Source organism: Anser brachyrhynchus (assembly GCF_964034855.1).
Source record: "Anser brachyrhynchus genome assembly, chromosome: 8".
Lineage (NCBI taxonomy): Eukaryota > Metazoa > Chordata > Aves > Anseriformes > Anatidae > Anser > Anser brachyrhynchus.
Window position 1 is genome coordinate 12,758,527 of NC_137702.1, and position 25,071 is coordinate 12,783,597.

The 25,071-nt window shown below is 36.7% G+C and overlaps 1 protein-coding gene across 1 annotated transcript in view; it reads left to right on the forward strand.

Annotated features, from left to right (window-relative positions):
- Window positions 1-25,071, forward strand: part of LOC308198686 (uncharacterized protein) — a 41,028-nt gene that overhangs the window by 2,550 nt on the left and 13,407 nt on the right. Inside the window, exons 2-3 of the mRNA XM_080601537.1 lie at window positions 8,260-8,339; window positions 23,815-23,922. Of these exons, the coding sequence (XP_080457663.1) occupies window positions 8,260-8,339; window positions 23,815-23,922 (188 nt within the window). The remainder of the gene's footprint in view (window positions 1-8,259; window positions 8,340-23,814; window positions 23,923-25,071) is intronic.

Sequence of the window (25,071 nt, forward strand, 5' to 3'; positions counted from 1 at the left end):
CTTTACAAAGTATAGATCAAAATAAAGTGGAAACTTTTAGATAAACATTAAAATATTTTCCCATAAAAATATACAATAGTTTGGCTTATTAGTGTTGTCTGAGGATATTTCAGATATTTCAGAGAACTGGAAAACACTGGTATTATCACATATAATACCAAGCATTGGTATTATCACAAATTAGCAAAAATACCTTATCTTCTCTTCCCTGGGAAAATTTTCACTGAGCACCTTCAAAATAAATCTTCACTTGAAAATTCACCTCAGATCACTAAGATCTGCCAGATCAGCTTCGGGGGATCATCTGGCTTTTTTAACAATGTCTTATTACATTAATTTTCCTGTCTGTGCCTTTGGTTCAGTTCACTTATACCTGTAGCAGTAATTCTTTCCCTTTACTATGTGTTCATCAGGTAATTTTTATTTTTTCTCCTCCTTTTTGGTATACCATATAACATATTTGTCTGGAATCCAATGAATTAAAATTGTCACAATATCGTTCCTTTGAATATAATCAGAATTTTAAATGACAGTAAGGGAAAATTTCCCCAAACTGCTGGAACAGGATATGTGAGTAACTAAAGGTCTGGCATATTTTGTCATGCACAGGAAGTTCTTTTTAAAGAAAGAATAAAATTTACTTTGTGATGTCTCTAATGAGAGGTTTCCTTAGCCTGAACTTGAAACTGAATGGAAAATAAATTTTGAATTGTTGGTCCAAGTAACCTATTTCCTTTCCTTTTTTTTTTTTTTTCCCCTCTTCTTTTCAGGTGGTTGTAGGCAATCAGTGTTCAATTTTTGTCTGCTTCTATGTGTTTATGACAGAACGTGATGTAGCTCTGAAACTATAGTTTCATAACTATATATGAATATGTCTATGTGCTCTCGTGGATTTTGAGGATGATGTTCCCCTTAAGCATTACAGAGGTTGAAGGAGATGACAAAATGCTCATTTCGAAGAAGTCAGATTGTTTTCTCCCTTTTTATTATCATCTTTTAATTTATTGTTATTATTTTAATACTGGATGAGTGCATTAGACCTGCTAATTCCAAATGATAATGGATGAAGCAGCTGCAGAAAAGAGACTATTCTAAAATTTGCCTCTGCCCAGTTCCTTAGTGAACTAAGAAACTAGACAAGGTGGTAGCACCAAAGCACGCAGCTCTCTACAAACTGGATCCCCAACTGCAGAGAAACCCTTGAGCTATGTTGTTTGCTGCTGGTCCAAGCTGCAAGTACCTGGAAAGGAAGTAGGGAGCTGGTGGATGGAGATGTGCATAGGAACAGTTCTCTGCCACTGGCTATCTTGCTTGTGTACAGAAAGGGGTTGCCAGCAAAGTTAGTGGAATTGTTGGGAAATATTTACCCTATACTTTATTTACATACATATTCTGTTACCATTCTAACTTATTGCATTTTCCCCAGTTCCTGGATGAAGTTTGGAGTGCAGCAACATGGAGTAGCTATGTCTTAAATAAAGAGGTCATATAATATTTCCCCCTATGTTTCTGGGTGGAAGTTTGAATGGCTTAATTATTTGACATACTGACAAAGCATTTCTTGCTGACATTATTCATCTAGAACTGGGTCACAGTAGTATCCCTTGCTTTGATGCCTGCTGGAGAGTGAGAACTCGCTGCATGAAGCAACTGGCTATGTCAGGAGGCTCTTCATTTGATGTGCTTGTATTTTATTCACACTGATAAAGGGATGGAAGAGACCATATAATGTAACTGCATTCTTGAGAAATCTCTTTTTCTCTTGTCCTTGCCTAATAGCTTGTTATAGAAAATATTGTTTCCAATCAGTTATCCCTTTGTTGCCTTTAGGACCAATAGATAGGGTGACAGTTGCTCCAGGTGACAGCACGATTTGTGTGCTAATGTAATTAAATACAGACAGAAGCAGTTTTTAAAAACAAATAAATCCTACAACTAGAGCCCTGTGTTCCTCTCTGTGAGGGAAGTTAAACAATGATGTATCCACGAGGGAATAGAAATTAGAGATGTGATGGGGGCTATCTGCCAGTGCAGTCCCATTCCAAATTGCTGCCATTTCTCCACAGGAAACTCAGGGCAGGGCTCCTCCAGCTGAGTTTTCTGGGTGCCCTTTGAAAGCTCTTAACTTAGATAATCCTTCAGATTTTAGTTATCTGTAATAAAATATAAGAGGTGGACACACAGTTTAAAGTGAGGAAGTAAACAAAAAATAAAATTTGAAAAAAAGCAAAAAAATCCTGTTGTGAATCTCACAGGATTCTTTCTTTTGTTGAAATTTTGGTTTTGCCAAATAGTTGTTTGATTTCAAGGCTTGAAAATCAGAATTGTTAGGAAGATTTCTTGTGTTTTCTGTGTGAGGAATCATTATTTGCATATACAGCATTTCCAATGGCCTCATATTTGTGGGTTGTCAGTGTCTCTTCTGAGGACTCAATGACTTAAGGTCCAAATTTTTTTTTGACAGTCCTCCAGTCTGGAGAGCTTTGAGTGGTGTTTTTTTTTTTTTTTTTTTTTTTTTTTTTTTTTTTTGTGTGTGTGTGTGTGTGTATGCCTATGTGTGATTAACTGGGAAATTTGTTGACGTGCTTGAATATAATACTTACTCACAGATTTCCATTAAACTCAGCAGGACTGAGCAGTTCTGGTAACAAACCATAAATATTCATGTAGAACATTCCAAAATTCAGATACCCCAAGTATGTGAGCTACTGAATGCTGGTGAGATTATTATGTTTCAGATTTGCTAGAAGCAAGAAGTATCAGAAATACTGTGGTTACCATCCTATTGTTCATTGCTGTGTGCTTTTTGCAAATACTTAGCACATCTTTTAAAGACATCCATACCTTTGAAGTGTGTATCTTAACTGACTTCAAATCTGAAGGCTGAGAAGCTTAAATCCAACAAATAAAGGTTAATAAGATATTAAATTTGAAAAATCTCATGAAATAGTTTCTTGGTATGGAGTGTTGCCTTTTTTAGCAAATAAAATATTCTCTACGTGGTTTTCATTTTTTACATAGGAGAGGAGCATTGCCAAAGGAAATGTAGGACTTGTTTAGAGAAAAAACAGCTCTCTACTCCTCACATAATCACATGAATAACTAAATGCATAAATGGGATTATCTGGCGAAAAGTAAATGAATTGGAAATCACTGACCAAGAACTCAGTTCACTTTAAAATACATGTGAATGATACATATGGAAACAATAGAGAGTGGCAACTGGCTTTGACTGTATGGAAATGGTAGCTGATCACAATGGCAGAACTTGGAGCTATGTTACCAACAAATCCTGTAACATTTTCTCCCAGCTGCTGCTTCCTGCTTATCTCCAAGGCTGAGCTCTCAGCTCTGCATAGTCACAGATTTTACACAGAATCTTAAACAATGGGAGAGCAAGGGCAAATTCAGCAACTTACTGCAACTGCCAGAGTGACAGCAGCAGAAGGAGAAGACAAAGCAAAGCAAAAAGTGGGTGTTAACAAGGACATCTAATAACCATCTGACATAGTCTAGAAGCCTGTGCTGTACTGCTCTGCCTGCCAGCATATTGATTTTAAACTCTGCATGGCACCCAGATGCTAACAGTGATGGGCAATAAATAAATAACATTGTTTTGTTCACAATGAAGATGACTCAGGATACTCAAGAGACAGGGAATGATTCATACGTGGCCTTCAGACTTCATCAGTTCTAAGCTATTCTGTTTGCCCTCAGGAATTCAGTAACTGGGACAGGGAAACAGTTATTAGCATGTTAGTTCTGTGCTTGGCTACTATATGTTAATTTACAATTGTTCCATGTTCAAGTGAGTTACTTATTTCCCAGGTGCTTGCAATGAGGATATTGTGAGAAGCTGTATATACTAGGATGTGTGCCTGGTGGAATGAATTCTTCTACCACTACAAGGCATGGAAGTGAGCAGCAAAGGGTGAAGCAAATGAACTGTGATCTGGCTTCTCCTCTGCTACAGGTGCCTTTCTGAAGAAACATCACCATGCTCTTTCTAAGTTTTGCACCTGATGTTTGAATTACTTTTACATAATGTTGTCCGTCCCACCCCCCCCTTCTATTTTTTTGTTTTCTAGCAGATATCAGAATGGAAAGGTCCTAAGCCACACTAGTTCACTAGTTCATTTTGTTGTAAGAAAAATGCAAAGAAAAAGTGTAACAGTTTAAAATTATCATTTCCCTTTAATTGGTCTGTACTTCTTCATGGCCACGTATTTTGAGTGGATCATAGACCTCCATTTACTGCTACGTGCTCTTGTTGCTGAGTACTTGTTGCTTTCGATCCTTTTCTCTGTTCAAGTTTAACTCTAAACTTTTCAGCACACAAGAATACAAAGCTAACAGCCACCTTTAGTTCTGTCTCAAAAGTTACTTGAGAAAGTTCCAGTTCATGTACCAGAGGCACAGACTGAAAAATGACTTGCCTGGTAGCAAATGTACACAACTGGTTATTCTGACCAGCAGCTGAAAACTTGAGGTGTTCTGATTTCTTTTATCTGGGAGGATTTGAGGGTAAGGTTCTATGATGTAAAAGAAATTTTTTACACAGACATGTTGCATTGTTTAAAATCTCTTATTTTTCTCCTTTTATTACAGCTTGACAATTGTGATTAGAAGCAAATGTCTGATTTGAGAAAGCCAATTCAGGAATACAATTGCGTCTGGCACTGTCTTCTGTTCTGCACAAACCTACACAACCACGAACATCCAGCTTCAGCCTTGTGCAGTGTGGGATCCAGACGGATGTTTCTGCTGAGTCTGGGATTTTGTTTACAAATGCTTCCAATAAAAAAAAAAAATAATCCACATACAGTCAATTAGTAAAAAAAATTCATAAAATTAATGCATTTTAATATTATATATATTTAATAGATACTATAAAGGTAGGGATGCTATATTTTCTTGTTAGGTTTTAATTCCATTCTAACCTTTTCTGTTTCTAAGTTTAATTTATACTTTGAAAAGGAGTTTTGACTACGCTGTCTGAATGACTACTTTTTTTTCAGCTGAAATTTTTTCCAAGTTTCCTAATGAAAAGGGCCTCCTTCTGCTTCACCAGTTTCATTTGTGCATTGCAACAAAACAGCGCGGGAGGATTACATTTGTCAAACAAAATGAAAACATATTTAAGGGACAGATACTTTTTCCAAACACTAATGGGGTTCTTTGCCTAAGTCTACAATAAGAGATTTTAACCAATGTCAGTTCAGAAGCTCTGTAAATCTCTCAAAGTTGGGCAATATAATAATGCTTAGTACTCTTTTACTGCCTTCCAGTTCAACTGCTTTATCACTATCAGCCAAAAATTCTCAAGATTCATCATAGGGAGTCTCAGTGTGTAGCATCACCCCCAGCATATAGGTAAAGCTACCAGCATTATTTGTTCACCCTTCCCTCCTACTTCCAGAATGCCTTGGCCACCAGGTTTCTAAGCAATGTAGTCAGCTGCAGCTGGCTGCTTTGCAAGCAGACATGGTGCAACTGAGGTCCATGGAAATACAGCCGCTGCCTGCAGCAAATGTCTCAGCTCTCAGGTGACTTCTGTGCTCTGTAGGCTTCTGGAGTAAAACTTGTGATACAGTATATTAGATACAGCAGGTGTTTCCAGACATTTAGTACTTGGTAGTTTGTAGCATGCTTTTGACTAAGCTTTTGACTAGACAGAAGCTATTTGTTGCCTACTCAGGATGCTCAGGTTGGTGTGTTAGGAAATGAGTGTAATTCCTGCTGCATACAGGTGAGTGTTTTCAGAGAAAAAATATTCACTAGCATTTAACAACATACTGTGTACATTGCTGTCTTTGTCACTTACATCCAGGAGCCATAAATGGTGTTAACATTTATTTTGGATTAGATTAATTTAAATTTGAACTTTCTCCTGTTTTTCTCCTTTTTCATCCTGTCATTTGAAATAACTATTTTCTCCATTGTTCATGAAGAAATTTCAAAAGATATTTGAGTATTTATTCTTCTCGAGACAAACGTGTCAGCCATATATTCTACTTTAATGTGGCTCAGATTGCCATGTAATATCCCCAACTCAGAAATATCATATTTAAAGGGGAATGTTTTTATCAGATCTGCTAAAAATACTACATCTGAGCACGAGATATACTAAAATTTCTAGCTGCAAACCAGAATTAAATGGGTCTATCTGAAATCCCCAGGATGACCTGGAAATATATGACTCCATATTTCCTAACTGCTAAATAGCACTAAGAATAGTTTGCAATACTTCATATATTGCTCAGTATGACATGCTGTAATTGCTGTAGGACTGTGAGCAGGTGTCCAGAAGATTCTGTACCTGACACACCGTAAGTAAAATTGATAATCATCACACTTCCTCTGTCAATATTGCTGTCTATACAAGAAATGTAGCAAAGTGGACCCAGGTATAATGCAAGATCATCTCTTGATATAAATTTGACTTAAAGGGAGTCATACATCTAAGTTATTTGAGGCCTAAAGACCTGAATCATAATGAAAAACATTCACAGGAAAGATTGTTCTGTCAGAAAGGTTAATTCTAAAAGGTGCTGAAATTTTTTTATTCCCTCTCAAGTTGTGTTTGGATGAGGCATTTACTGTTTTGTACGTGGCATAGTGTAGCATGTTTTTTTGTAATGTAAGACAAAACACAGGAGGAGCATAGAAAGAGGAAATCAAAAGCTTATCAATGGTGAATAGAAGTAAAAAAATGAATTATATGGAAAATGAATTATATGAAACAGCTTAAAAGTGAAATTACTGGAGATCTGGTGGTCAGAAAAGGAGAAAGTGTTTGAATAGAAAGGAATAGGCATTAAAGTCATTTTATATTTCATATGGGTAATGGTCATTCTGAATTGATGTGTGATGATCTGGGAATGGGTATGTTAAAACATACAGACATTTATTTTTGTCATTAATGATTTTCTGCATGCATTTACAATGAGTCTTACTAACCATATTTTGATGATTTTGGGGGTATTTCCACCACTGTTAGCGAATGATATTTACAGAGGATGTCTACCCGTGCTTCTTCTTGAAGAATGCATCCGAGTGTCTGTTGGAGACATCCCAACAGCCCCTTCAAGTGGCAAATATTTTGACTAAACATGCTTCAGTTTTAGGTCATGAGATTTATGAGTAGATTGAGTGAGACTAATGCAATGCTTATGTTCAATTTTTGTCAGTGGACAAATGGGACAAATGATTCTTGATATAAAGCAGAGTCTGCCTGAGGTCTTATTTTACTTCACAGTTATAAATATCACTCTTGCCAAGTCCTGTTCATTTCCTAGAATGGTCACTTGGTTTGCAATTTTGAGTTTACTTTTGAGATGAAGAATTTTGCTGTGTGGTTTGTGATCTGTCTTCTGCATTTCCATCATCAAGCTTGTAAAAGCAGAATTTTACTTTGGAAAGCTGTGCCCATAGAATGAGAAGCTAATGACCTATTGCCACAAGAGTATATACAAATGGACAGTTATCAAAGTTGCTAGGTTGCTACACATTCAGTAATCTGTATAGCATAAGACAAATGCAAACTGTTTTTATCATGTTTATTTGTTTCTCCGATGTCTCTGACAAGTTTTTGAAATACTTATTTTGACTTGGAAGTTCTTCATGGTTATTAGATGTGCAAACTATGTGATTCGAAGTCACAGTGTTTAGTCAGTTGATATTATATTTCTTTATGCTGTGTTTCTTGAATACATTCATAAGTCTGCAACATGCTTTTTTAACTAGCTGTTGGCAGTACTTACTGAAATCTGGACAGGAGGGTCCTCTGGTCAAAAGACGTAGTCTGTACTCTTTCGCTTGATCCAGCCCACTGACTTCTGTAAATATAAGCAGCCCCTCCAAAAAAAAAACTATGCTGGCTTTTCAGCTTTTTCAGCTGAGATTTGGAGAAAGGGGCCAGTACAGAATTAGATATCCATGCCAGTTGGTTTTTGGAAATGTATGAGAACATTCTTGGTTTGGTAATAGTTCCTAGTTGAGTGACTTCCTAATTTAAATTTATTTATATTTCATTTCTCATTGATCTACATTTGCTCAGCTACAAAGTTTCTTGTTGTGCCAGGTATCCACAGCTTGGCTGATTTGGAACTCTGTTTGCCCTTTGATAGCCCACAACAACATGAACCGTCTTTCTGGGTCCTTGATGTATCACGACATTGAATTTAGGAAATATGAAAACATTTTTTATATCCGGGAGTGAATGACATATGATCTGTGTCATTTTTATTCTGCCTTCAGGGAAAGTGATGAAGAAATGGCTATATCTCATAGAGAATGAGAGAAGTTTTGCAGAAAATGGCTGGAGAAAGGTCAAATTTGTGAGTATTGTATATTGTGAAATGTACATTGTGAAACTAATGAAAAACTTGTGAAATTGGTTTTTACTGAGTAGAGCGAAAGCAGAATCTGGCCTATAGGGAGAAGCAATGAGTATGGAATCAGAACAGTACAATAGCTTTATTTACATAAAAACTTAGTAAAACAAGCTGTGTTATTTTAGCTAAGTCTGCCCGATTTACTATCCAAACACAATAGTTAATGATACATAATTGGCATCTGATCAGTACCACAGAAGTGGAATGTCGTTGTGCAATGTTCTGCGTTAGGAGCACTCCCAGTGCATTACCAGCGAAGCCTGCTACACAATGCTGACAGAGAGTGCACACGAGGGAGCAGTAGCCCCAAATGTGCTTTTGGAAGATGTGGGATAATCCTGTGTTGTAACAGTAAAATCATTGTGTTTATGAGTGTCAGTACTCTGCTTCAGAGGCTGCTGCCTCTGAGTTAGATTAAGGCCAGGGAGCAGTCTAATCTAAGGCAGCCTGGGGTTGCTCACAGGCGTTGGATTGTCATAGTGCAGGATGCTCGGTCAGCTGCCATTACCCTCCCTTCTCTTGCTGTTGCATCTTGTTCCCACCCAAAATACGGAACAGCACCAAGGAGCCTGGCTCTGACAAAGGCACTGCAGTTCTGCAGGCACTGCTGCCAAGAAGTACAAAAGACCTTGCTTTGCTGAGAAAAAGTGGGAACAAACATGATATACTAATACAAAATACTTCATCTTCTGACCGTAATTTTCTTCCTTATTCCCCTGTTCGCTTTGCGGTTTTGTTTCTGTTTCTTCATTTTATTTCTTTTCCTTTTCCCTCATAGTCCCATATTAATGCCATCCTTTTGATGCAGTAGAATTCACTGATTTTGAATTTGTCAGAATAGTTTGTTTATAGGTTTATATAAAAAATGATCCTGTTCACTAAAGTTGACACAAGAAACAACCCTGTCTTTGTGGAAGGACTACATGCTGTTCTGACTAACACGCTCAGAGCTTCATTTCCTTTTTTTTTTTTTTTTTCCCTGACACAACTGGTTTCTAGAAGTTGGCAGGCCTTCATCTTTTAAAAGATGGAGAAGTAGAAGGTGGTAGGTATAATTCAGCTCATGGCTGAAATTCTGTTTTTGACAGCAGAACACTTCAGTTTAAAATATCTTAAAATAAGTAAGGTCAGAACTGATTTGTTCATGACTGGGATACCTTATGGAAGCAGTTCCAGGAGATGCTGGGAAAGTGTTGCGAGATGAGACAGAGCACTTTGAGTCACCATGGAGCTAGTGCACAGGGTGACTAAATAACAGCTTGTAGTCCTCCCAAGCTTATTTAATTATTTATTTATAAAATATTTTTTGTTTTGTTTCTTTCTTTCTTTCTGGACAGTTTTTTGTTCTTAGACAATTGTATATCATTGTGAATTCATAGCATGGTCTAAAACTCTGTGTTCATGTTTCTGATTTACTCTCAGCAAATCTTCAGAAGAAGGTGTCTAGGAAGAGGTTTCCACAAAACCAATGTTCTCTGAGGGACATAGGTGGAGCAATGTCCATTTTCCTTTTAATTCTCAGACACCAACCAACATGAGCAGTTTTGCTCTGCAGTGGTACAAATTTATGGATTAGTTGAGATTCTGAAGCTACCTCTTACTTTTCTCAGGTCAGGGGGAAAAGAGTAAAACTAAAAGAAACAATTTCAAATGCCCTAGTCTATGAACAGTCAAATCTTGGTCTTACTTTATTTATTCCTGGAACACAAATTTTACACCTGGAACACAAATTTTACAGGTTCAAATGCCCTTTGTACAAGAAAGTCTTGTATGAAATGCATGTAACTGATGTACATTTCAGAAGAGGATGCTGTCTTTGTTCTGTTAGAAATGCAAGCAAATGAGCCAAAATCTTCTAGGCACCTAATCATAGATGTAAAGGGAGGGAAGTATATGGTGAAGGAGATGAACTAATGCTTATGTGCCAGCAGTACAGGTTATATTAAACCAGTAACTGACAGGAAAACCATGAGTAATATTTGCCCAAAAACTGTCTACATGCATCAGTGCATGTATATTGAAACCTTTACTTTTGGTCAAGCTGATGTAAGACAGACCACGAATAGGGGAGATCTTGAGAAGTATAATGAGGTATATTTGTATGCTTTGCTTTGCTTTTGTTTGTTTGCTTGTTTGCTTGAATAAAGTCCTGGGATAAGCTTGGAAGCCCCAGTCAGTCCATTTGTATCAGTGATGGCTGGAGAGTTGACAAGCCCTCTCAGCTGGGGTAATAGGTAGTAAACACAGTAATAGAAAAAATAATTCGCCCAGACCATGTCTTGGGGCTGTGGTTAAGGGAGAGGATTCAAACTGGGCTGTAGACTTTAGGGATTTGACAGCTGCAAACGGGTCTTTTGTTTTCCCCATTTTATCCTAAGCTGTTTTTAGTGTTTCCTGGAGCTGTGCACCTGGGAAGCTTTTACTCCATGTTTATGACAGTTCAGCAATGTCAGCTGTGGTTACTTGAGACACAGTGGTTAAACCTGACATAGTCTGGGATGTGCCACAAACTCCACAACCAGTAAGTTGTTTTGTTTTGTTGGTTCAGTGATGATATATTATAGACATATGGAGAGAGATACTGTAGGCAATGCTTGAGCAGTTAGAAGTGTTGAAAATTTTATTTTGAAGTGCTTAGTTTCTGGTATTCAACATCATCAAGCTCATTTCCACACTGAAGGCACAGTCCATTGCATCAATGGTAACCAACATGAGCCTCATTGGTGTGCAGAGTGACATTTTGAGGAAATCTGCAGAATAATCTAGCAAATTCACACACACTCGTATATTAAAGCAAATGTCAGTGCTGGCTGAATAATACCATTATTATTATTATGTCGTTATGGTAATAAAGGTTCTTCTGACCTTTGTGCCACAGCTTCCTCATCAGTGACAAAAATGTTTAGTTAATATATTGCATTCTATAGTTTTGTGAAGGAAATAAAAATGTCCTGATCAAAAGGACTATAAGCCTGGCAGGTAGTTGTGTTTATGTACCATCCAACACAAGGATCTCCACTACTGATTAGTGCCTTTGGGCACTAACTTAAAATATGTTTTTGATAACAGTAATAAACTCAATTCCATCATATTCCCTGCACAGTAAACAGGTAGCCTTGAGATGTCTTTTGGCATTGACCAGTTCTTTTAAATGGCCCTGTAATGATATAAATGATTTTATGCACTGAATGTTTCCTAACTAGCTAACCAGGATGTATGTACTATACACACGTCTTCTCTAGGTGAATCAGGGCTACCTCATGGGCACATGGTGGACTCAATATTGGTAAGGGCTAAGTGGAAAATATTCTGCACCTTGAGCAGGAAAGGACATGTTCTATCTCTATATTGTGAAATTCCAGCTGTAGGTAGCATGAACTAGAGAAATGATCACAGAATCCCATGTGACCACAGCTTCGTTGTAATAATTTCTTTTTTTATCTCTTCTGCTGCTTATCAAGAGGCTGCCAAGAAGTAGGAGGCTCTCATCTTGGTTTCTCACTGAAATTAAGAAAGAGAAATAGTTTTCTGTACGTCTTCCTGAACACTTTCTGAAACACTCCAGCTGGCATGATAATTCAGGAGATATACTCATTCAGCCACTAAATTGTTTGTAAACTGTGCTCTTTGCATAGATTGTGTTATGGTTTCCCAATTGAAACAGCTGTGGATGTATTTACACTCTGAGAGAGCTGGAGCAGTGGCAGAAGCTTGCAGTTTTAGTAGTTGCTCATCAGCTGACGTAAAGGCAAAGCCAATGTGGAGCATGTGCTTATTCCCTCTCTCTCTCATCTCTGACTCTACCCATGTGTTGCATTTAACTTGCATGGATCAGAGAACTCACCATTCAAGGCTTTTGGTAGTACACGTCTGTGAGCACGTTAAATCCCAAACAGCTTAAGGATAGATCATTAAAGACTTCAGAAAATAAAACTCTTTATGGGAATGGTAAAATATGAAATAGTTTTATACGGTGAAGAACGAAATGCAAAACCAAGGATCAAAAATTATCTAGTGGTGAGTCTCTAATTTAAAAAAAAAAACAAAAACAAAAACATTATATATTTTCAAGGGCCCTATGATTCTGTTGCCTAGAGCATTCCTTTCCATATATCCTTATACAAATACACTAAAGTTGCTTCTGAAACATTACTGCCTACAGAGAAAATGTTCATGGATTTGTATTTATATAGAGAATTCCTTTTATAGCAATAAACTCATGAATATCTTGAGAATGCTTTACTCCTGTCTTTGCTTTAGAAAGCAACCTCTAATTGATGGTGATTATGGTAGTGTGTAACCAAAAGATTGCAACACTGCATTTTTTTTTCTACTAAGTAGATGAGTTTTATTTACTGTTTTATCAGTTATACTCTCGTTTGGAAGGGAAAGATGCTATAGGAACAGAAGTGATGGAAACAATTTGAGAAGTCAAAAGTGTTTCACAGTTTTTGTATAAAAATAGCTGCCAACCTACTGTCATTATTAAATTGCCATTAATTGGACACTCTAAGATGTGGTAAGCAGAGAATAAACCACATTGAGAGGAGACACTTGTCAGGCCAAACGGAAGTGTGTTCTTTTAAACACTTTCATGCTGGATGATTCTCAGAAATAGATTTGCTTTATAATACACTCCCCCACCCTAAAAAATGTATATATATAAAAAAAATAGTTTCCAAAAAGAAGATTAACTGGAAAGAGGACCAGAAAGACTGACTGAGGTGTGCTTTCTTACCCTTCAGTTTGTTAGCTGTTTTAACAGTGAACCTGTCATTATTTCTAGTATCCTTATGAAATGAAATATGCAATCTTAATACCTGTATGCTTCCACTTTTCTGATGACTTTCACAGTGGAGTTTACTAGATTAATAAAATAATCTTCACAGGCCTTCCCAAACCCCAGTGAGGGCAGGGAAAAGGTTCCCAGTGACTTCATTTGCTTCTGAATCAGCTACAATATGGTGGCATCCCAAAAGTGCCTGAAATTGTGCAATGCACAAATACAAACCTTATGCTGGGTTTTGGATTATCAGTGCAGCCAAGGAGGAAATAAGAAAACAGGAGCTACCTCTCTTTGGGGGAAAAAATGGGGAAATAACTATTTATTGGGCTTACAGTGCAGAAAGATTCCCAAAAAAAACCGAAAACAAAACAACGAAGCACTCAAACAAAATAGTCTTAACTCCCACCCCCAAGCATTAAGTTCAAACACCTCACAAACATCACAACATCTTCCAAAACATAGAAAATCCCTTAGGAAAAGGTTTCTCATAATCAGGAATTTCCTTACAGGAGATTGCTCAACAACTCTTAAGCAACATTTCCATTATGTGCAAAGCAAAACCAAAAGCTCATGGTGTTCCAGCATGCATTCACTTGCTGCCTGAAACGGTGTGTCCACTAAGACTAAGGTCTGCTTTATTCTCAGATCCTTTGTAAGGTGAACGTGAATTAGGAACCTAATCCAGGAAACTGATCTTCACAGCTGTGAAGTGGTGTTATCACCTCATTTGTATGTGTCAGTAGGAATAATGCCTAATATTCAACCAGTGCAGAAATACTGGGGAGAGTTGAAGGCTTTCCTGATCATGGACCAATTTATTAATTTATTTTAAATGATGAAAATCCCTTTCACATTTTCATTTGACTTAGTATTTATTTTTTGTGGCTCAGGGTTCCCGGCTGAAGGAACAAATAAACAAGTACAATGCACCATTCATATATTTCTGGCCTCAGAACAGAAGCAATTATTCCAAAAGAAGCAAAGTAACTAGGACCTGCTTTTTCCTACAATGATTTGCAATAAGACTTTAAGAGTAAAAGCTACAGGAGAAAAGAGTCACAAAGATTCCAACAGGGGAAATATCATGGCAAATTTGTCTGCCTTTTTACAGCTCTCACCTTTTTCATGCCTTTTGACTTACTTTGATATTGGATAATTCTACTTATATAACTCAGAATTGCTACAGAATTTTATTTTGGAAGCTGAAAAAAGAATTTGTGCTTTGTAGCAGCAAAAGAAGTTTTAACCTTCTGCAAAGCTTCTAGTTCTTTCTTTCATCTGCCTGCTGTTATTTTTTAGGCAAGTGCTGTGTGTGTGAATGTGAAGGCATGTTTTGTCTTATTTGCAGTCCCGCAACCTCACAATCCTTCTCAGAGTTAGTGCAGCGCAGTTAGCGGCACGCCAAATTTACAAGCCAGGAGAGTTTGACATCAGTGGGAGTCGTCTCATAAAGGAGCATACAATGTGACTCCAGAAGAGAGACGTGAATTCCTCAAGCTCTTTGTAAAATAAACAAAATGTTGATGTTTGTGGTGAGTTGAACATCTGCGTTTCTCTTTGAGAAATAAGCGAACTTTGAAAATGCCATTTTCCCCTGGTTTTATTAAACTCAACAGTTGAGAAAACTTGGCCGCCAAAAGTATTTCTAAAAGGAGTGACCAATAAAGACTGGTGCCTTTTATTGTATTGAGAAAACAGATGCACTAACCCTTTCCGTTATTTTATTTAATTTATTTATTTATTGTGGCTTGCACTTGTATACCTCTTGCGGATGGTGGTTCCATTTCTGGTCTCACTGTGTTTACTTTTTGTCTTGTGGGTGTTAATTCACATATTACAATTCAAGACTTTTCTTCTCAAGGAAGAGTTGTATAGGATGAGCAAAAAAGAGGATCAATTTCGTACTTATATTTAAGCTAAAAGATTGTTTTAAAGAGTGTTTATTTTTTTCTCAGGGGAGTTTCAGCATGACCATAAACATTTAAAAAAAAACAAAACTAAAATATTATGGATTATGCATAAATTTAAATATCTTAAATATCTTCTGAAAAGTGCAAACCTGGACTACCACATTTGTTTACACCAAATCTGAGCAAAATTAAACATCAGTGTGATTTTTTATATTTTTTTAATAGCTTTGACTTTTTTTTTTTTTGAGAACATTTTACTTCTCAAAATGTACTATTTCAGACAATATAGGATGAGGAAAAAATATGTCCCAGGTAACTATTATGATATATCCAAAGAGAAACATTTGTTTTCTGAACTTGATTAACAAAGGGATTTGTATGCCTTTCATAAAACTAAAGTCTGGTGAATAGAGCTTGGTCTCATGATGTCCTGGTCTACTTGGGAGATGAAGACCTAGGCTTCATGGGGTGAACAGTGCAGTGTTAACACTCAAGTCACACGTATTTTGGATGGTTTTCCCAACACATAGAGTGGTGAAACTTGCTTTTGTTGTGAGCTACGTTCCATATTTCACATAATCAAGGACAAGCACTGTAACTCAAAAGCTGAGGAGAGGAAACTCTGAAAGAAGTTCACAGGAAGGATCTGACAACAGTTCCCTGAGGCTGAACATGTCACTTGTCACTGATCCAGGCAAGCAGTGTTGGCCACAGCTGGCTCCTTTCTTCTCCTTGCGAAGGGTCCAGAGCATGCAGCCAGCACTGTTCCTACAAAAGCCAGCTCTGCTCCCTCACGTACCCAGGGCTGGCATGGGAGCAGTCCTTGGATTGCCTGCAAGTCAGTTCTGATCCAAGCACAACAGGATCACCACCTTTGGTACATGGGGTCAGGGGCATGAAGTATTTTTTTTTTTCTTGATTGCTTTTTGACTCTGGCTTGCTGACATTATTAAGTATGTCTTATTTGTTTCTGTTTGAATTAAATGTTTTGTTCAATCTCAAATGATCTGTTTTAATTGGCTGAGTGTGTGGAAACATTTCAGCTTGGGATGAATCCAAAACAATAACCACTAACTTTTTTTTTTTTTCCTGTTGGCTACTGAACCAAAAAAAATCAATTATTTAAATGATTTCATTTTTAACATCAGCTGCAGAAGAACTTGGTAAAATTCTGCCTTTGTTTAAATCTGAAAACCAATCTGAAATGTGAAGCTATGGATCAAAACAAAAGCAAGCTCAGAGAAGCTCCTAGGATAGAGAAGTGAGGATAGTTTGCTCTTTTAGTTTTATGTCTTTCTTTCTGATACACACAAATTCAATCTGAATTCATATCAGAGTCTCTTAAAAGTCAATATTATTTGGGATTTAGGGTTTCCTTTTGTCTTGCATAGAAATAAAACTACATCAGTTCTCAATAATGAAACTAGTCTTTTTAGGTGATGCACCTATTCTAGCTCTGGACAGTACTCCCTTATTAAATAATGTGAGCAGTAGGTTTAGATCCAAACTTTGTGGCAAATTTTAAACTTCTGATTTGTCAGCATAGCTTTTTGGATTTGGGCTTCACATTTTAAGTCAGAATGAGTTACAACTTCCAGCCAGTGCAAGCTTTGGTAACTTCAGCTGAGATATCCAGAGCAGGTGTATCTATAGTTGGGAGGGAAGGTAAGATTATAAGGTGGAGCAGACAGGCTGAAGGAATGACAAACAATTTTTCGTGCTTGTCTTACAATAATGTAGCACAGAATAGGAATGGAAGTGGCACTGTTAGAAACTATCCAACACAAATATGATTTAGGGAGATGGATGAGAACTAAGAACTTTGGCTGTATTTTGTTGCAGAAAGGAGTCAGACATATGATGGAAAGAACCAATGTTGCCTTTGCTGTAGAGCCAAGAAGAGGATGTGGTTTCTTGTGCCCCTTATGGTGCATTTTCTTCTGATGTGGTTGATTCTCAGATCAGAAAAAAAAAAAAAATCCATTCTCCTTTGTCCAAACATAGATTAAGTACCTGCAATTTGCTCGTCTGCTGCAGTAGTAAAGAGATGGAAATAGCTTGCTGAGGTGCTAGTTATGGATGCGTTCTCCCTTCTTTCTCCTCTTCTTCAAGCCCACCACTATCCCAAGCTGTTACTTGATATGTTGACCATCCACATAAATGTGTACAAATACATTATTTTCCCTTACAGTCTTAAGAACAATGTTAAAGAGGTTAACTGCTAAATTAAGCTTAGCTTACGTGGAGTTTATCTGCCAAGACAAACTTGGCTTATATGAAGAAAAGAGTGAAGAATATGAAATAAAGATAACAGGTGATGTTTCACGTAGGCTGGATATATCTTCATTATGTTAGGTCATCAGAGGCAGTACAGGGGCTGTTTCTGATAAATCACCAGTATTATTATTTTTATAGATTTTATTTTTTTTTAGTATACAGGAATTACAGATGTCATAATTGGATGCTGCACATCTTTGAAAAGCCTACACTGAAAAAATTAGCAGCCTTCCCATGAGATCAGTTTATGGCTGTCCCCAAGCCTATATGGCAGAATGTCAGATCACACTCAGGTTTTCTTAATAGCAAGGAGGTATTGGGATGTCTCTTAAAGAAAAAAAAACCTTATGCGCAAGTTCTGTGGAAAACAACGAGTGAGTCAATACCCACACTTTCTGGGAAACCTTATATTAAAACAAAATAAAAAGTAAAAAGGAGAGATTAGTCAGCTAACAAGATCTTATTTGGAGAAATTTCATTTCTCTACAATATAAGTGGGTCTTTGTGATGCTGAACATATGGAAATGTTTGAACGTACTGCTAGTGGCAAATATTTCCTCCCAGTGCTGGACCATGGCCTCATGCCTTCAGTGGCTTCATTGATGGTTTTGCCACAGAGCTGAAAATCTTTTGCAAGAGTTGGTTTCGCAGCATTAATTCCAAATTTGTATAGGCTTCTTAGTCTCTAAGATATGAGGTTCTGGAACAGCATTATCCACTTTCCATTTGCCTTCCCATTCCCGTAGTTTTGTTGCACAGACGTGTTGCAACTAGAGGCCTGGGGAGAGGGAACTGCGACTTCTTTTTCTCCTCCGAGAATAGCTGATCTCCTCTTAAGCTTTATATTGCAAGCTATTTATTACAGGAGAAAGGTTGTATTAAGAGTTTGAGTGGTAGTTTTTCTCTGTTGCCCAAATTCATCTATTAGCTTCTCCCATGTAAATGGTTTTATAAAAAAAAAAAAAAAGGCTACATCACTAAGTCACGTACTTCACTCTGCATGTACCGTATAGATTATTTTCTCTATGTTTTGGTACATGTAACATCACTATGTAAAGAGAATCAAAGAAAAGAAATCCCTGGGAAAAAGCTGTGTTGGGTATCTGTGAAGTTGTGTTTTCCTCCTCCTGTGAATAGCTAAATTGAGTTTATAATGGTAATGCCAATAACAATTGGGATATGAGCACAACATAATGACTTCGTTTGATTGTTGTACTCTGGTTTTCAGTTGCCACTATTCTTCACTACTATTAGTTGTACCTATCATCTTTATTATTATTTCTGCAAAACATAGCAGTGATTGGAGTTGTAGAGGTGGATCACCGGCAACCTGTGCAGGTGGTCAGATCAGGATTAGAATACACTTTCAGGGTAATGTGGTTATACCAACTCATCAAATTTTACTTGCTTATGATTTCCTCAGTACTATTCCCAAAGCTTCCTGCCCTCAGAGTAAATTACATGATTCGTTTATCTTTTTTTTTTTTTTCCTTACAGTAGTGCTACTCATTCAGATGAAGACTACCACTCTCTGCTTTATTTCCTATTTTCATTGTTAAAAAAAGTGAGTTTATGACTAGGAGGCCAAACATGATGCAGTGGGAATAAATGTATGGGATATTTTTTCAACACTTGCAATATCTTTTCTTTAAGTGCTCTTGTATTATTTTTTCACAAAAAAAAAAATATCTAGAGAATAATTTGACAATTCAAACATAACTTGTCCATGTTGTAAGTGGATTTTATTCTTAGTGAACAGAGAACAGAGTAACTTTCTAGCTTCATAGTTTCTCTGATATGAAACTGGTAATATCTTGGAGGACAATCAATATAAATAATTGCCTAATACTTTTAATTGAATTTGGATTTTTTTTTTCTAAAATATTTGCCTCTTGCAGCAAACTTTTAATCCTGCATTAAAGTATAAACTGAGTATAAATTTTGCTTTCAGTGAAATCATGTGGAACCAAATATAACCCTCCTGCCTAATATAGTGAGTCCTGCAAAATATGGACAGTGGGATTTTGGTCAGAAAAATGGGAGATTAAGAATAGAACCAACATATCTTTGCAGAGGGAATAATTATATTTTGTTGTTGTTGTTGCTTTTGTTTGTATGTGTGTTTAATCGCTCCAGATAAGGAAGCTGAAGTTGTTCTTTTTAATATTGATTTAATGAAACATCTTAATTTAGGAACCTTTGGGGCTTCTTTTGGTTGGCATTGTACTCTGAATCACATTATCAAAAAAAGATGAGTGATATACAGTAGATTAGTACCTATGCCTTGAAAATGGAAATGCAGTATTACATATGCAACTCTTGTGGAAAATGTTACATGAAAATTTAGTGTGACCTTGCACACATTGCAAGCAAATGAGAATGGTAATACTCTAGCAGACTCTTGGTAAACTATATTTATTTATGTTTACACCTTAAAATGCAACTGTTGAAATTCTGGAAGGTGTTGTCCTTAAGCTCCCCTGGATTTTTCTTATCGAGAATATATTGTAAAAATAATCTGACTGTCCTGAGACAGAGTCGGAATGTGTTAATCTAATGCGGCGGGATTGCTTGAAAAGTTAACCATTGGTCTGAATCATCACTTTCCACAATAATTCTGAACTCCATTGGCAGTAACCATACATACAGCCTTTGAATACTTGGCTAACAGATCTAACAGATACAACAGCTTTGAAGCTGGGATTAGGAATGTGAAAAAACACCCCCAAACCTAGTCATACATGGACATGGATCAAAGTCTGCAATAGAACAAATATGCCTCTCTTCAGTCTGGATTTCTATTTGGCTTTTACAAAAAGGTGTTGAAGAATCTGTTTTGTTTCCCTTGTCAACTCAGAATGAAAACTAGTTTAGTTTATGAAGAATAGATTCATATTTGGTTACAATATAAAAATTACTGTTTTCTTAAAATCAACAGTCTGTTTTTTAATAGTTTGAATTATCAAAGCTTCTTTCATTTTTCTTAGAAAATACTTTTGAAAATGCTAATTGCTCTGGGCACCTGTTCAATTTTCTCACCGTGGGGACACTTTATATGAATTCTCTTTATATTATATTATAAAATATATTTATTAGTAGCATATATAAGGCTAGTAGTATTTAAAAGGATTCACTGTAGAGTGCAGCAAAGTGCAGCAGTTCTGTGGTTTACATTTTATCATGGCTTACAACTGCTTGTTGCGTATTCTAACCATCTATTATGAATCATTAGTTGCCTTTTGTAAATACACTCAATGTAAAGTGTTACATATTTATTATTTATAACTATGTTTTTTCTCGTATGTAACAGTCTGAAATCTTTTCTAGACTTTAAATTATCATTAAACTCAAAATAACTAGAGTTTTAAATGGAAAGAAAAGGCTGATGTTTAAAATACCTGAATTCTTCCTTTTCTTTTGCAAAACTACTTAATTACTTTTCTAAGGCAGAAGTCACCAGGCCCAGCTGCAGTTCAGCCTGTAGCCAAGGGGTGAGGAATCATGTTGCAAGATGCAGATTTCTGTGCTCAGGGCTGTCTTTGAAAGAATGTCTAGGTCCTAACATCCAGAATGAAATGTGTGTTAGGTTAAGTTGAATTTATGAGAGCAGTTTAAAAGACGTGTATATTGTAGTTCCCAGAAGCTCATGAAGACAAACACAGTGAATCATTTGTCTTGATTTTTGTACCTGAAAACAGTTGCCAGTGACAGGTTCTGGTTCAGAGAAAACACATGCAATGGGCAGGGATGAGGCAGTCAAAGATGTATAGCGAATAGAGGAAGACATGAAATGGCTACTGGGGGAAAAAAGGCAGGAAAGGCATTTGCTAAATGGTTAAAGATCTGTTCATAGAGGGAAGCTGAAGTTGAGGTGACTGCATGAGCAAATACAGAATCTGAATAAGATTGGGTCAACTGAGCTGACAAATATTGAGCTCCTTACAGCCGTACTTCATTTTCCTCCATCTGCTAACCAGAGAACAGGTATTACTTCATTTTACATATGGGGATCAGAGGCAGAGAGAGATTTATTTAAGGTCACTTGGGAAGCCTACAGCAGAACAGGGAACTAGACCAGGAATTTTTTAGTTCCAGACCAATATGCTAACTATGGGACAACTCATTTCCCCTCTGTGTGTTTCTACTGCCAAATTGCATTAGATGAGCAGAAGTCCTCTTTGTTTATGTTTCTTTAAAACAAAGGTTCATTAAGACCAAATTCAATACATCACAAATACATTACCAAGATTACCGTGAAATGTTTAATAAATCTCTAAATCCTAATGACAAGATTGGCTGGTGATGTAAATGAAAATGAGGTCACAAGATTCAGGAAAAAGGCAAATAAGACTTATCTGAGGAGATAAGTGAGGTTATTTTATGTTGCAAGAAGAAAGAATAAAACTATAAGAAGTTTTTCTGAATTGGGAAAAACTTGTTTGTTTGATTGAATATACCAGAATAATTTAAAAGCTTATTTATTATGAAATAAAGTTTTCTGTTTGAATACTCTTTCTCATCAAATCTCTGGGGCTTTTTACATAAAGGAAAACAATCTGCCAGTGTTAAAAATTGTACTCATTTCCCTCATTTCCCAGTTCTTTCTTAAATTTATCCTCTGAAAAGGATGTTGCTCAAGTCACTAGTGGAAAAGAACTGTGCTTTAAAAACAAAGAAAAAAACTTTTTGCTGAGTGTTATAGATCTATACTAGATTATATATATTGTTTAACAGCTTCCAAACACTGTAATGATGATCTTTGTTTTCAGGGAGACAGTGCATTCTGCACTTCAGCTTTGGGACAAATAACTCTATGTTTATGTGTCTGTTTCTAGTCCTGAGACACAAGCTAGGTTATGATTTACACATGGTAGCTGCATAGCTACCAAGCTATCTTCTATCTTATTTTTTTTCCTAGATACTTATATAATCCAGTTATCATCATATCTCTGCACCCTTTAAAAATGTTTTCTACATTTTTCCTCATTTTAAATAAAGCTTTTTTTTTTTTTCTACTTGCATTAAATTTAGGTGCACATATGATAGCCTTCCATGGCTTTTGCTCTAATGAGAGCCACACAGTCTGCTCTGTATTTCTACTGTAAATGAACAGCCTTTCACTGAGCGCAGCCTGGCTCTGCTGAAGTCGATGGGGGTTCCTTTGACCTCCACAGCATTTGAGTGTCAACCTGTTCCTCAAATGAGTGTCAGAAAGTTCCCAGTGACAGCAGCTAAAGCCTCGGCATTTGGCTAAATGTGTGTGCAAAGCTGGTACTACTGGTGATGCAGCCAGCTCTACTTACATGATGAGGTGGGCAAATATGCCTTGTGGTAGTCACATATACTTGTCAGCAGGATTTAATTATAAACAGACGACAGTGAAAGATAATACTTTTCATTTACATGTTTTACAAACTTTCTTGTCCTGTTTTTTTTGTATTACTTAGGTTTAATATTCAGCAGCACAAAGTCAAAGTATAGAGAAACGGGTGAATATACTTCGTCTCAGTACTGTATTGGACATTTGTGCATAGTCATGACAACATGTGAATTTTATAAAATAAAAGTTTGAGTTTCTCTTGCTGCCCAAAAGAACATCAAGTGTTTGCTAAAGTCTATGAGGAAAATATGGGCATAAAATTTCTTTTACACATAAACATGGTCCTTTCTATCCAACACAGCAAAATGGCATGCCATTTTGAATCCATATTAGAAAGGGAAGACACAGTGTTTTTAAGCATCTTTGGGGCTAATGAGCTTGAGCAGGGAAGGAGTGTAGCTGTGGTGAGCCCCCAGAACAGGCTTCTTCATCTCTCTCTCAAAGGCAGCTGGTTCATCCCTGCCCTAACTGGACTGCAATGAGCTTCCCAGCAGCTGTGTTTTCAGTTTGTTTGAAGCTCTCTATTTAGCTTCCAGTAGCTCAGTAACTCATAAAAAGTTATTTGTGTAAATATACGTGTAAATTCTATTGTCTTCTCCTCCTTAGCCTAACATTTTCTAAGCATTTTTGTTTAGTGGTACCAAGTGCCGATACTTAGGTTTCCTGAAGAAACCATCTCCTTTTCCTTAACTTTTCACCTCATAGCACATTGTATATTGACTGTGCTGTTTGTTTACTGCCTTTATGTTCCAAAATATTTCTGCATGCTTCCTGGTCCTTGTTACTCTTCAATTCAATAAGAGGCAACAGGATACCTCCTATCCCAATAGTGCATCCAATAGCTCTCCTCTTTACTTCCTTATTTGTTTTGCTTGGCAATGATTTTCTTGTCTTTGCCAGGCTTGTTGCTCCATATACAATTCTTCTTCTTCTTTTAATAATCAATAAATTATTTTAATAAGTAATTAATTATAAATTGTAAATTTAATATTTGTATTTAATAATTTTAATCATTAAATTACATTTAATAATTAATTATAAATTATTTTTAATGTGTCCCCAAAGGGCAGATCACAGGGGAATAGTATCCAAAAGCTTTTCTCACAAATCCTTTGGGGAAGACAGGATGATGATGCAGCAGGCCAACATATATACTGTTTTATCTTCTATCAGGTAAGTGGTGATTATTCTAGGTCAGCTGTTTTTCCTTGTTTCCTTATCTACAATTTTGGTACTTGCACAATTTTTCTGTCTCAGCACTTTAACAAAGTATACGAATTCTAGCCATGCATCATCAATCTTCAAGACTAAAACAGGGTCCAATACTCGGGCGTAATTTCTGAGTTTTCTGAGCTTTATACATCATCTTGTTCTATCTTTCCAACAGTTTACAGAGCTGCTGTGTCTGTCAATAGTAGTCTTCTGCTGTGTTTAAAGGTGATAATTTTATTATCTGAGTGGGAATGGTGTTTCCTTGTCAGTGGGGGAAAAAAGGAAAAGCAAAAATAGTCTTGACCCTCTTTCTTATATCAGATTTTTCTGTAGATTGTTCAGGGCAAAACAGGTGCTCATTGCAATGATTAATTATCAACTAAGATGCTGATGTCGTAACACTTTTTTTTTTAAGTTGTGTTAGGAAATGTCATCTCATACAAGAGTTCTGCTGTATAGAAGGAAAAGCTGTAAAACGGCACTGGCTGCAAACAGGTTGGGCAGGAACTGAATACCTGCATTTTTTGTTGGAAAGCAAAGTATCTTCCACTGGTAATCTCTCTTGTGCTCTTTAGCTCTGTGAACTCCCATGCAATGTATTGTAATTTGGCTTCTCAGACTTAGGGATAGAGTGGATGTGGGCAAATACTGCAAACTTCACTTGATAAAATGGTGTGATTAAGCTTCCTGGAGTGGGGCTGGAAAAATAGTAGGATTTTTCAAGTATTTAAATGGTTTCACTGCTTCATTGATATTAGTTATGATGAAAGTCAGGTCCTTGGTCTACTCAAGCACTTTTGAAAATTAGCCTGCTCTTTTCTGCTAAGACTGGTATGGAGATTTTATGTCTTTTCTTTGGTGCTATGATGTTGATGGATAAGTGGAGATTCTGCTCAGGTGTAATCAAAGTTAGATTGAGATCATGGCTAATCTTTCAGGATGTCCTAGTGCACAGGTTTCAGCTAAGTGGTGAATAGTCACTTTGGATTATCTCCTCCTAGAAGAACCAGGTTAATACGTCAGAAGTCTAGCAATGATTGCCAGAGAATCTCACAAGAAAGCCACACTGCGAGACAAGCAGTTTGAAGGTGAGGTCTCAGTAGATGCGTT